Source organism: Vanacampus margaritifer, chromosome 16 (genome assembly GCF_051991255.1).
Source record: "Vanacampus margaritifer isolate UIUO_Vmar chromosome 16, RoL_Vmar_1.0, whole genome shotgun sequence".
Taxonomy (NCBI): Eukaryota; Metazoa; Chordata; class Actinopteri; order Syngnathiformes; family Syngnathidae; genus Vanacampus; species Vanacampus margaritifer.
The window spans coordinates 4,568,345-4,582,904 of NC_135447.1; the positions used below are offsets into that span (position 1 = coordinate 4,568,345).

Sequence of the window (14,560 nt, forward strand, 5' to 3'; positions counted from 1 at the left end):
TTCAGAAATTTAATTTAATCGACCCTTGTTTCTCCCCGGACTCATTTAGTCTGCGTACCTCACAGAAAGAAGCGCCGCGTTCTCACGTTTTGACAACTCCGCCTGTGGAGGTGAGGTTGGCGTTTACACTATGCAAGCTCGGAATCGCTTTAGCTTCCTACATGGACACGTCGTGTGCGTTTTAGCAGGCAAGCTCTCGCTTTGCCCAACAGCGCGCCTTGATTTGAATATAACCCGCTGTACAAGATTATAAACAAACAAATGAATGAAGCTAACTTGGCTAGTCCGCTAACATAGCTAATCGCGAGATCCACACTCTGCATGTTACAGCTGTTGAAAAAGCAATCATTTGTTCAACATTTTCTCACGAGTATATTAATATAAAAGTAAAATACACATGTATATTCCTGTTGGAAGACGCATTGGGAATAGCCAGTCATAGCACGTTGTTTAACGCTATGCTTTCCTACTCTTGTGTTGGGACATTCACTGTAACGGTCGCTATGACAACCAGAGTGGACAAAGGAAATATTCGGCCCCCTCGACACAAAGCGTGGGCAGTATTGTGCTTAAGTCTCTAATGTTTACTGAACTGTAAATATTTGACATTTATACGAACAAGTGTGCTCTTCGCTTCACAGTCTTCATATAGGACACATCAAAATTAATACCTCTACTAGAAACAAAAAAAAAGGGGCATTTTCTTTGCCAAGATAGACGATCTATCTTCTATTCCATTGGCCTTTTCGCTTGTTACAGATGGCGACTACTAAAGTACCAGAGGTTCGTGACATCACACGGATTGAGAGAATTGGTAAGGATGTGCATTTCAAGAAATGCTTTACAAACAGTAGTACATAAACTATTATTCAACAATCTTGTGTCACCATTTTTATTTGTGTTTTGTCTTTAGGTGCCCATTCTCACATCCGTGGCCTTGGTTTGGATGATGCTTTGGAACCAAGACAAGTAAGAACATCACAGACAATAGTATTGCAATACTAAATTATTGGTAAAAGTATATACTCCCTTTGTTGTTATGTGTTCAGATGGATAGCTACTGAAAATGAAGTAAGACACAACAAGGTTTGAGAGGAGAGAGACAATGAAAAGAAAACAGAAAATAACAGCATAAAAACAGTATATGCCAACAGTTGCATTACAAATCATAGTCAATGTAGTTTAACATTTGCAACGTAGTGAGGGGCTGAAGACTTGAATTTTTTTACTTGATAATGTGCGCTCAGTTATTTTGCCATAAATCGTTTTCTGCCTCTCTCCCACTCTCAGCTAGAATAAGCTCCAGCTCACCGCCACCCTAAAATAAGACTATCTGTACAGAAACGGGATGGTAAACTAACTTTTAGGATTCCCCTGCAGGTGTCTCAGGGGATGGTTGGCCAGCTGGCCTCCAGACGGGCAGCAGGAGTCATCCTCGAGATGATCAAAGATGGCCACATAGCTGGCAGAGCAGTGTTGATCGCGGGCCAGCCCGGCACCGGAAAGACTGCCATCGCCATGGGTGAGAGCAGAATGGAATAAGGATGAGAGTGTTGCTTCATTGTTGCACTTCTACACCCAAGCTAAATTCAACTTCACCCACAGGTATTGCCCAGAGCCTCGGCCCCGACACCCCCTTCACAGCGCTGGCCGGAAGTGAGATCTTCTCGCTGGAGATGAGCAAGACTGAGTCACTCAGCCAAGCCTTTCGAAAAGCCATCGGAGTGCGGATCAAGTAAGTGGGCCAACATGGACATCGTCAAATGTTTTTTTGTTTTTTTTTTAAATAAAGTTGTAATGCAAAGGTGCTTTTCTTTTACAGGGAGGAGACAGAGATTATTGAAGGAGAAGTCGTAGAAATCCAGATTGATCGGCCAGCCACTGGAACAGTGCGTTAAGTACACTTTTATTGGCCCCAAACTATTCTTACGCTCATAAATATGAAACAATTCAATTAAAAACATTATCTACGGTGTTAACCGAGCATGCTACCTAGTGCCGCATGATGATGATATATTCTAATGGCGCACGCCGTTTGTATTTGATTGCGTAATACAAGCAGAGATGGGGAAAGTACTGACATTTTCTACTTGAGTAAAAGTACAATTGTGTGAAAAAGAAACAACTTTTGTAAAAGTAAAATTACTCACTCAATTACCCAAGTAAAAAAGTACAGGCTCTGAAATGTACTTAACGGGTAAAAGTAAAAAGTATTTTTACTGGATGTTTCCACAATTTGAAGAATATGAGCTATAAGGCTTACCACTTTTTGGCGGGTCGATATCGGCCAGTTGACTCTGACTAGTATCACTCGCTCATGTTGCTGGTCCACTCCTCGCTGACACGATTAAACTGTCTTTCATCTTAACTGGGTGGTCTGCAGCGTTCTTCTCATAAAGTTCAAATTATCAGCTGTAGTTGCCCTCGCAGAGCCAAGAAACATTGATGGCTGCTTTTTCTTCGAAGTCTAAGTAACAACCTTGTTTTGAAAATGCATCCAGTAAAAAGTACGGCGACTCAGTAACAGTTAAAAGTAGTCTAAAAATAAATACTTAGGAAAGTACAAAGAAATGAAAAAACTACTCAAGTACATTAATGAAGTATTTGTACTTTGTTACTTCCCATCTCTTAACAAGCCATTATTTGTGAGACAGTTAGAGGAAAATGCCACCTTTTTATTACAAATAGAAAATAAATAATAATAAAAATTAATATTTATATATCATACCTACCTAATAGGGTGCCAAGGTGGGCAAGTTGACTCTAAAGACAACCGAGATGGAGACAATATATGACCTGGGCAACAAGATGATTGACAGTCTCAGCAAAGAGAAGATTCAAGCGGGGTAGGTTTATTTTCATTGTATTTTTCATGCACTGTTACAATAGTGTGTCTGAGTATTGCATCACTCAGGTATGACACATTTTTCTCTCTCAGTGATGTCATCACCATCGACAAAGCCACTGGCAAGATCAGCAAATTGGGCCGCTCGTTCACCAGAGCCAGAGATTATGATGCCATGGGAGCTCAGGTACTAGTGACACCCCCCCCCCCCCAAAAAAAAAGGGGGATATAGGGAAAGTTGTATTGTTTATAGGTACAGTACAGCCATTTGTTTCTCTTTGCAGACCCAGTTCGTGCAGTGTCCAGAGGGTGAGCTGCAGAAGAGGAAGGAGGTGGTGCACACGGTGTCCCTGCACGAGATCGACGTCATCAACAGCCGCACGCAGGGCTTCCTCGCTCTTTTCTCCGGAGACACTGGCGAGATCAAGTCGGAAGTCCGCGAGCAGATCAATGCCAAAGTTTGCGAATGGCGAGAAGAGGGCAAGGCGGAGATCATTCCAGGGGTACGTGTCACTTTTTTTGGGGGTTTATTAGTGGGTCTTCTATACATTACTATACAAAATCCTTAGGTGACCTAGTTTGGACAGATGCCAAATAATACAACACAGTTTTCCACACAACATCAATGGAATGTGGTCGGTCCAAACTCAAACTTTTTACACCAAGTACCACCTTCATGACCAACATTAATTAAAATGCATAGCGTATGAGTTAAATAAAAATTGCACCTAAATAAAAGTATAAAACCAAAAATGCATTGTGCTACAAATTTAAATATAATGGAATTGTACATAAGCAGTCATTCTTTCGTGTACCACCAGAGGGATCCTGTGTACCACTAGTGGTAGTAGTATCACACTTTAAGAAACACAGAACTAGAAATTAGCAATACAATACACTCACTACATGACATGTTTTGACAATCATTCACTCACTCTTCTACTCTCGCTTCACCAAATAGGGATCTCTATATAGTGAGTGTGTCATTATGTTGCTTAGTAACGACATACCGGATAAATGTAATCTAGTAGCAAGGGAACACTGAATACAAATAATCTAATAATAATAATAATAATGCTAATTAGTTATTATTGTTTTATTTGTATGCAGTGTTCACTTTTTATTAAGTTGCAATAACAAAACCAAAGTAGCAAAAGCATACAAATAATACAATAACTAGTTAGCATTATGACTACTATTATTATTATATTTGTATGCACTATGCTTTTTTTTTTTTTGACTTTGGGGTAGGTTCTTGCTCTGAGTTGCATTGTAGTCATGTCTATAGTTATTATTATATCATTGGCTTTGCACACTTTTTTTTCCCTTTCCAGGTGTTGTTTATTGACGAAGTGCACATGCTTGACATGGAATGTTTCTCCTTCCTGAACCGTGCCTTGGAGAGTGACTTGTCCCCAGTTCTCATTATGGCCACCAACAGAGGCATCACTCGGTATATTCTTGTTTACAGTAATTTCTGGACTATAAGGCGCACCTGACTGTAAGCCGCGCTAGCTAAATTTGGGGTTTGTTACACATATAAGCCGCATGTGTTTTAATGCTACCACACCGGGTTCCCGCTACTTTCTTTTCAATATTGAGGGTGCAAATTGTCTCGCTCTCGTTCTGTCTCTCCTACTGTATTTGGGCTCACTTGGTTTGTTTTGCTCTGCCGGTTGAGTTGCACCTTTGTATTAGCCGCAGGGTCGAATGCAAGTGGAAAAAGTAGCGACTTATAGTCCAGAAATGACACCCCAAAAATTCATTGCCTTATTCTACTATGTAAATGATGTCAAAAGTAGAGGCGGGCATTTGACTATTTCCGAATACGTCTTTTTATCCCAGCATTCGTGGCACAAACTACCAGAGCCCTCATGGCATCCCCCTTGATCTGTTGGATCGCCTGCTTATCATCGCCACGTCCCCGTACACCGAAAAGGAGACGAAGCAGATCCTAAAGATCCGGTGAGGCTCTTTGGCCATAACCCGCCCTAATTTGGAACGCACCTGTTATCGAGTAAGTTTTTGCCATTTCCAGCTGTGAGGAGGAGGATGTGGAGCTGAGCGACGAGGCGCACATGGTCCTGACTCGCATCGGCATGGAGACGTCACTGCGATACGCCATGCAGCTCATCAGCACGGCTGGTTTGGTGTGTCGCAAACGCAAGGCCAGTCTACCTCAAGCGCTTAATTTGACCTCCTCTAAATGTTTGAATATGCGATTGTTGAACGTTCCCGTACATTTGGCACCACTTTGTTCTGTCTCACGCGCACACATGCGTGCGTTTTGTCATCCTTAGGGCACAGAGGTACAAGTGGAGGACATAAAGAAGGTTTACTCTCTCTTCCTGGATGAGGCCAGGTCTTCTCAGTACATGAAGGAGTACCAGGAGTCCTTCCTCTTCAATGAAACGCGTGAGTAACATGCCAGCATCATGTTTATTTTGCCACTACATAAGGAAAGGGAGTGAAATTAAAGCAAATCTATAAAGATTGACGTATTCACTTCAAATTTGATTTTTTTTTTTTGTCTTTCACAAGTAGTGTTACATATTTTATTCCTCATTATAGTAGTAGTAGAATTCCACACTCTTGAATGAGATATCTTAAATAATCTTGAAAGAAGCTATTCATAGACCAATGAACCAAATTTTGTGCCGTGTTATGTGTATGTCAAAATAAGATAAGAAAAAAATGTAAATATAATTTAGCAAAAATTTTGAATTTCTGTTACTATTATGTTAACATTTGGTGGCCATCTTTTTAATTGTCCATAGGTGAATGTTAGTGTAAATTGTTGTTTGTCTTGGAAGAGGTCAGTTGGGATAGGCTCGGCCCTAATTACAATAAGTAGTATAGAAAATCGATGGATAAAGTTTGATTAGGACACCTTGAAAGGAGAGATTTTCTGAATTATTTAAGAAGTTAACTGCACATTATTCTTTTCCCTCCCAGAAACAACTCAAATGGAAACCTCGTAATGAAGACATGTTTTCTTTCTGTGTCCGTTTTTAATGTCGTCCATCTACAACCCAGTTTGCCCGTTCCTACCTTTTCCTCCAATTTGGATTAACCAACAATAACTGACTGACTTGTAATGTTATGGGTTAGTTTGTTTGAGCGCTGGTGCCGTTTCCATTCTTTATTTTTTATCATTTTCATGTTTGTACTCATACTCCATCCAAAACGTGAATTAAAAAAAATGAAATAAAGTATGGCTATTTTTCTTCCCAAGCGAGTCAACAATCTTTCAAGTTTACCTTCTTACTTTTCATTGTATGAGCATGTAGCACTCATGTTCGTCGGAGGCCTAGTGGCAAGGAACATTTGCTCATGTCTACCTGGTTAATTGTCATTTTGTGTTTTTTTATTTTTATGAAAATGATTAAACCGCTTTTTTTCAACTAATTTTGTCTTGTGCTGTGTGTTCTTTCTAGCCAAAGTTAACCATTTATAGAATATTAGCCGTTATATTGTATGAGTGAACATTTTTGCCTGGTTGAAACATTTTTTGTGAATAGTCAGTAAAAAAAAAAAAAAAAATATATATATATATATATATATACACATAGTATATAGTTGTTCAAATAACTAACTGAACGGAAACTATGCATTTAGTATTAGGGTTTTAAATCCCAATTCACCCATTTTTTAAATTTAATATTTGATTAAACTAAATGGCTATTGTATTCACAAACAAACGTTACACTCTAATTACTTTTAATATAATGCAACTCGGGCCGTACCTCGGTCACGTCCATCACAAGCAAGTTAAAGTTGCACGATTTGTTTTGAGGAACAATTCTAGGCTGTACAAAGGCACTCACGTGACAAAGTACTGTGGCTTTTAGTTACATTAATCCAGAACCATATTTGAATACTGTAGTTACATAAATTGGACCGCAAACCCCTTCCAGTATAACGTTTGTAATTCAATTCTAGTGACATAAACTGTACTTATAATCGACTGCCACAAGATGGCACTCGCACACTGCTGAAAGGGAAACGCCTGCACTTCTACTGAACAATCAAAATGTATATATAAAAAAATCCACCAAAATAAGCATATAAATGCAATCTAACCCATGTTATTTGACAACGTCATCTTACCATACACATGTATTTTATGTGTTTGTGTGACACTGACAATGACACAAATTGTCATTGTCAGCAGCACCAGCGTGTTCTTGCTAATTCACTCGGCAGGTGAGAGATTTCCTCACACCTCTATTGGCTCTGAACTCGCATGAGTCACTGTACTAATCACATCAGACCATTTTGCGTAGAGGTGCTATCATAATGGGCTCACTATACTGTACGCGTATTTAAAGTCAGTCAAAAAAATGTCATATTATTGTTTCCTTATCTTACTTTTCTTTGTTTTTTTGTCTATTACAAAAAAATCTTTTGTATTTTTTCTTCAGTGCAATAAAGGCAAGACAAGGCAGAGTTATTCATATAGGCACATTTATACATAAGGGTACACAATTAAAGCTACTGAATGTAGAATATTCCATTTCGAATCGCTACTGCCACCTGCTGACGAAAAATGAAACTGCACATACCGTTCTTCACATACACACCACGCACATTACGTCACATCCGCAGACCCGAATCCAGTCTGAAAACTATTGGCCATTAAAAGGCATTTCAGTCATAAATAGTCAAATAAAAAGCTTATTGTAAAGTTATTTTTTTTGGGGGGGGGATTGCAGCTTTAAAAATACATTTAGAAGCATTTAAAAAATAAAAGAACTAAAGAAATGGGTCAGATCTCTCTCCTGTTGGCAGCTTATTCCATTTGCGAACCCTCGCATATGGCCACTAAGCTGTACTAATACAATTGTATACGCTAGGCTATATGGCGCCTCAAAACCCAATACAGGCCATTTTCCACGGCAGCGAGTGAGTAGGTGTGCGGTGTGGCAAAAAAATGTCCCTAAGTGTGCGGCGTTTTTCCTCTTTGTGGTGTGCTTTATTGGTGTCTTGAGTACCCCCACACACTATAAGAGCAATAAGATTGTATTGATTTTTTTCCCCTGGTCTTTCACGCTTAAAAATATCTGTTCATATAATAAAAACAATAGGCGTGTGCTCACCAACCCAGGACTATCTCTTTCATTACCAATTACAAAATGAACCAAGACCTGTCTGAGTGTAGGCAGACCGGCTCCTACACGGTAGTTAATATTTAATGTTTAGTGCTTGGTGGGAGATATTTGTGCTGCTTACATCCCATAAATCCCACTCAGTCCCACAGGGCTGCTATTGGCTGCAGCCTTCAGCACCTCGGCCAGTTGAGGGATTGACTGCTTGGTCTAATGAAGGGAGACATTTTGTGTGTGTGTGTGTGTGTGTGTGTGTGTGTGTGTGTGTGTGTGTCAATAAGATAAACAGTGATGTGTGTAGTACTTGTTACTGCATTCACAGCACTTATTGGCCTCCCCTCCCCGATCTGCTCTGTAAACATTCGGGCCAACAATTATCAATGTTAAACCCATTCAATATTCACAATCAAGTTTTCACAAGTATGCTGATATTCTTTCCTTACTGTCATGTGTGGGTAAATATCATCCTAATGTTTGCAGATGCCAATCAGCTTTCCTCTGCTGATCGATACATGGAATTAATTTCATGCATCAATATAGTTGACCTATATTACATCCTATACACATTTATTGCCATACCATTACTGTCATCCTTTAAAACAGGAGCATTTCCCTTGGTTTGGTACCAGCCCTTTGTGTCAGTGTCCGCAGGCTACAAGGCAAGCACAGCATGCTAACACGTGGTGACATTTTGCCTACTCGAGAGATTCGGGAGACCTTTTCTGCACCACTGGCCTGCCTCAGAAGCATCCTGCGCATCAAAACTTCACATCTGTGCAAGGAGACATCTGCTGCATCCAAGTCTTTGTTAACAGCAGAGCAAATAAGAAGAAAAAAAAATACACAAATGTAAATACTGTAAAATACATGAATGATACTAAAGCCATTTTTAGCATATGCACGCGCCGGCCACAATGTTATTTTGAACCTACAAATAATGAATAATTATTATTGCTATATTGAAGTAAAGTAGAGAAATTGTATGTGAATGCTGGCATGCTGAGTGAAAAATATGGAATAATGTGAAATGATGTTGAATGATTTTGGTGAAGAAGAAAAAAAAAAGTATAATATGTTGACGAAAAATGTGGAATGATCTTGAAAGATGTGTAATGAAACGGAATGATGTTAAATGAGGTTGTTGAAAAATGTGCGATATGGTAAATGGTACTTCAGGGGCTCAAAAATACTTCAATATGCTCACAATGGCCTGGAATCGAACTATATATAATAAGGATGCCAGTAACAGAACAAGCTCCCAGTATGAGTCTTTTATGAGTATTTAACTGACGCGATTTAAAAAAGAAAAGATTATTAAAAAATTAGAAGCGTCAGGCGATTACATTTTTTAATCGTAATTAATCGCATGACTTCATTAGTTCACTCACGATTAATCACAAATTTTATATCTGTTCTAAATGTACAACAAAAACAATTCTAGGTTTTCATACTCTTGTTAACAAAAGTGTGTGTGTGTGTGTGTGTGTGGGGGGGGGGGGTGAGTTAAACTAAAAGAAATAGTTAAAATGAATTTTTGACGTCTATAGCCGTCAATGGCAGTGAATGAGTTAAGTTGCTGGAATTTTGAATATTGTTGAAATTTTCCATTCATTTATGGGAATAGGAAGAGGGAGTGGGGACATAGAGGATATTCATCCATCTTTTTCTTTCCACCACTCATCCCGTTCAGGGTCACGGGTGAGCTGGAATCTGTCCCAACTGATCTTGCAGGAGTCAATCAATGGCCGCACCTCAAGACGTAGACCACTTACACACACATTCACACCAATATAGAGTCTTCAATAAATCACGTGACATGCGAGTGATTGTGATTGGATGGCTACTCGTCTTGGGTGCACCCTGCCTCTCGGACAAACGCTACAGAAAATAGATTGATGAATAATCTTTGTTCATTCTGAAAGAAAGTGTCCAACTTATTTATTTTTGGCGAAACCACTAAAAGTTTCCAGAATGTTTCAGGAGTTTAACCTCACATTTTCCACCCTTTTGCAGCCTTAGTTGTCTGCTAATTCTGTTGGAAGAAGAGACATGGAATTTATAATAAGGATGCCGGTAACAGAACAAGTTCCCAGTATGAGTCTAAAGTATTTAACTGGTTGCTACTACCGTACTTGTTTTCGCATTATGCCTCCTGTCACATTTGTTTATCAGAAACAGTAAAAAAAAAGAAAAAAGAAAAAAAAGTTCTAAGGTCAATTTGTCCCATTTTTCAAAAGTGTCCTAATGAACTTGATCAGTAACCATTTACATCAATATTTATAGCCACTACGCGTACTATTGTTTAAAACAACACTTTACCCTGGGCCAATTTCAGAGAGCGAGAACGCGAAATGTGGAATTAGGAACCAAATGCTGTATATATAACTGTATATCAACTACAAAATAAGAGTGACTCGACAAAATAAGAGCGACTAACATAGGCACATAGCAACTGCATAGCAGTTAACTCATTCACCGCCATTGACGGCTATAGACGTCAAAAATTCATTTGAACAATCAATTTAACATTTTTTTCCACTTTTGTTAAAACAAGAGTATGTAAACCTAAAAAATTTTTTTTTTTTACATTTAGAACAGATGGTTACAGATAGAACAGTTAACTAGAGAAGTCATGCAAAAAGACTATTTATTTTTTAAAGAATTTTTAAATATAAAATAAAATAATAATAATAATTAAAATTCTTCTTTGTTTTTTTTTAAGGAAAAGATTATTAAAAATTAGGGGCGTCAGGTACTTAAAATTTAAGTAAAATTTTATCTGTTCTAAATGTACAATCATTTTTAGTCATTTTAAAATGTGTGATTAATCGTGTGTTAACTAGTGAAGTCATGTGATTAATTACAATTAAAAATTTTAATCGTTTGATGCCCCTAATTTAAAAGAAAAGATTATTAAAAATTAGGGGCATCAGACGATTATTATTTTTAATTGTAATTAATCGCACGACTTCAATAGTTAACTCACGATTAATCACATCTTTCTAAATGTACAATAAAAAAAATTCTAGGTTTTCATACTCTGGTTAATAAAAGTGTAAAAAACATTTGAAACTAATAGAAATAGTATTAATATAGAATTTTTGACGTCAATGGCAGTGAATGAGTTAAATGCCTCACTGACAGTTTATCTTTATTAATTAAAAAAATAAGAAACTAAGTTTCACCCATATCTCCGACATAACTTTTTACAGCCTTTCGTCATTTTTCTTATGTCATTTCCAGTCAGAATTCACATGAACTCAGATTGTGGCAAGTGTATGAACAATTAGGGCTCCACTGTAAATTGAATTGTGTCCAACAGATGTAGTGTGGTTAGTGTGGGATTAAAACCAGTGATTACATTTTCTGCGAAACTGCAGCTAGAAAGGCAACCGAGCCTGGGAACTTCATTACATCCAGTTCACACTTGCATTTTTTGTGTGTTATTTTAAACCTGTCTGTAATTTAAAATGACATTTTATTCTCCTCTGGACTCACATGGCACTCAGAAATGCAGAAGTTGACTTCCTAAAACACACATGGTTCACTTTCCACAGTCAAATTAGCTCTCGGGTTGGATCTGACATGAATGGAAGTATTCTATACTTTCGCTTGGTATCAACCCCCTTTTGCGTAGTTTCCCCATATCATGCGTTTATTATTATATCCCTCCTGCCATATTTTCATTGTCGATGTCATGTTCCTTAAATGTGATTGAGAGTAAAATAGCGACTGGAATGCGGTGCTCGTGAATGTGAGTTCATATCCTGAGCTTTCCAAGTACAAATAAATCTCATTTTTCTTAATTCCATTGTGAAAAGACCAAGTTTAACTTATTCACTGCCATCGACGGTTATAGACGTCATAAATAAATTTTTAACTATTTCTATGAGTTAAAATTTTTTTCCCCCACTTTTGTTAACAAGAGTATGAAAACCTAGAATTTTTTTGTACATTTAGAACAGATCTAAATTTTGTGATTAATCATGAGTTAACTAGTGAAGTCATGCGATTAATTACGATTAAAATCCTGACGCCCCTAATTTTTAATAATCTTTTCTTTTTTTAAATAAAATAAAAATAATTGTATTTTATTGTTTTTTATTTAATAATAAAAAAAAAGTTTATAAAAAATTAGGGGCATCAGGCGATTACAATTTGTAATCGTAATTAATCACATGACTTCACTAGTTAACTCACGATTAATCACAAATGTTATATCTGTTGTAATACAACAAAAACATTCTAGGTTTTCATAACTCTTGTTAACAAAAGTGGGAAAACTGTTAAACTAATAGAAATAGTTACAATGAATTTTTGACGTCTATAGCCGTCAATGGCAGTGAATGAGTTAAAATTCCCCTGGTAAAATGATGCTGCCAATTTTGACAAGAAAAAGTACAAGTGACATACAGTATGATATGATGATTATTGATGATTATTACATGAATAGAACTAATTAGTATTTTTTTGCGCATCATGTTCGACTAGTTCCTCTTCTCCCATTCATGCAGAGCTGTTACCATTCATGACCTCAGCCCGCACACACAAGTCATTCACACGAACGCACGAAGGCAGACGCTGCCACGCAAGCGGCCATGGGCGCATGTATAAATAGCCTCTGGATGTTTTTTTTCTGAATCAGTGAACGCAGCGGAGGAAACATTAGTTCTAAATATGGAAGCACGAGAGCTAAAGATGGCAACCGAAGGCAACCGACATCGTTCGCTGTTTGCCAAGTCAAGCAAAAGCTGCTCATGTTTAATTCAGAAAACGAGGCAATTCCTAGCCGGCGACGATGAACCCGCCGTGGCTTAGCAAAGTTACAACACGAGCGCTATTCCCTTGCCAATCGACATCACATCCGTGTTGGTAAGCATGCAAATCTAATGAGTCCCTCACTGCCGCGGTTCGAAATGAAGGTCCTGCTGATGGGCATGGTGAGACATCAGTGTGATCTCCACAGCACGCTTGAGGGCGGGCGAAGGGTCAAGACTTTCTGCTACTACGACCGCAGGCCTGACTATCACTTGCCATTCTTGTCTTGCTGGATTCGTTGCCTTCGTGCCCTCGACGACATTGCTCAAGCCACCATGAAGCGCGGCTCTTATTCCACATGAGCTGACAGCAACGAGGAGGACGACATCGCTTGTCTCCTCCGGAACATGTGTCAGCTCCTTTAACGGCAATGTAAGATATGCGGAGACTTGCATCAACGCACACACGCGGACGACTGAAGGTTACTTGGCTCCTCGGGCCCGACCGTTCACACATGAGATTTGACTGAAAGCGGAAGTCAACCCAAAACAATTCTTTACAATCAGGGTTGGGAGGGTTACTTTTAAAATGTAATCCATGACAGTTACAAGTTACCTGCTAAAAAATGTAGTTAGTAACGTAATCCAAGTACCATAATAATAAAGTAATGTAACCGGATTACTTTTGTACTCCAATATTGAGTATGCTCATGAGGACAAAAATAAAAATAAATATCACCACAATATATATTTTATACAATGTGCCCCATTTATTTGCGGGCGATAGGCACCCGGGCAGCCTACAAATAGCAAAAATCCTTGTGTAATTAAAAAGCATGTAGGCTATTGATTGATTGATTGATTGATTGATTGAAGGCCATATGCTGTTTTTGAACTGTCACTGAAAGCAACCACATCATAGATACATAGATAGATAGATAAAAATTAACTTTTATCCTAGTCACAAGTTTAGCCGTGTATACGTTGTGCATGATGTTTAAATAGTGAATTGGTGGGAGGAAGATTTGTTTGGAAGGTGTAACTCACGTTATGGTTGTAGGCTAGCGGGCTAGCTAGCAAGAAGCTACAGCGCGTAGCATGACGCTGGACTCTCAGCTCAAACTTTCGCTCCGAGTAAGTTCCAGTAAATACCGGTCGTCATTTCCCCCTCCAGTCCGTGAAGCTTTTTCAAACTGCCCGCGTGTGGAGGACACGACTAGTCAGTTCGTTCGTTCCCACCTCCCCCGACATGTAGCAACGGTCCCAATTAAGCGGGCGTACTCTCTCTCTCTCTCGCCCTCTCTCTCTCTTTCTATCTCGCCCTCGCCCTCTCTTTCGCACTATCTCTGATTGTAATCCCCATTTTTAATAAATATACCTGTAACCTCTCTGTTGGCAATCAACAATAAAGAAAAGAGAGGAAAACCTGGAGGTCGACCAACTAATTTATTAAATGTGCTAATTTCTGGAATTGGTAAATAAACCATTTTAACATCCCAAAGGTTTCACTTCCTAATTATGGCAAAATGTATTATGGAACGCTAGTTGAGTGGAAGCACCTGTGGCTAAAGCCAAATCGTAGCATATTGTGACATTTTAATTTATTTTTTACTTTCTGGATTTGACACCTCTGGTTATGATCTGTATTTCAATTTGAATACGTTTAGTTTGCGTTCATGTTGTCTTGTTTTCTTGTGATTTGTTTCATGTCTTTGTCATGTCTTGTATCCTTTTGGGTTTTGTGTCCACCTGGTTTTGTTAATGTGTCTGCCAATCAGCTCCCTCAGCCACCTGTGTCTTGTCCAGTTGATTCTCGTTGTCTTGCCAGTCTGTATTTAGTTCTTATTTAG

General features: G+C 38.5%; 1 protein-coding gene across 1 annotated transcript; it reads left to right on the forward strand.

Annotated features, from left to right (window-relative positions):
- The first annotated feature begins 1 nt into the window (after position 1).
- Positions 2 to 6,253, forward strand: ruvbl2 (RuvB-like AAA ATPase 2). Its single transcript, XM_077546674.1, has 14 exons — positions 2 to 110; positions 760 to 814; positions 914 to 969; positions 1,381 to 1,522; positions 1,606 to 1,735; positions 1,823 to 1,889; positions 2,740 to 2,846; positions 2,939 to 3,032; positions 3,130 to 3,348; positions 4,180 to 4,298; positions 4,691 to 4,810; positions 4,884 to 5,013; positions 5,146 to 5,260; positions 5,801 to 6,253. Exons 2-14 carry the CDS (start codon positions 760 to 762, stop codon positions 5,824 to 5,826), a joined length of 1,380 nt encoding a protein of 459 aa, XP_077402800.1. The 5' UTR covers positions 2 to 110; the 3' UTR covers positions 5,827 to 6,253.
- Positions 6,254 to 14,560: the final 8,307 nt, after the last annotated feature.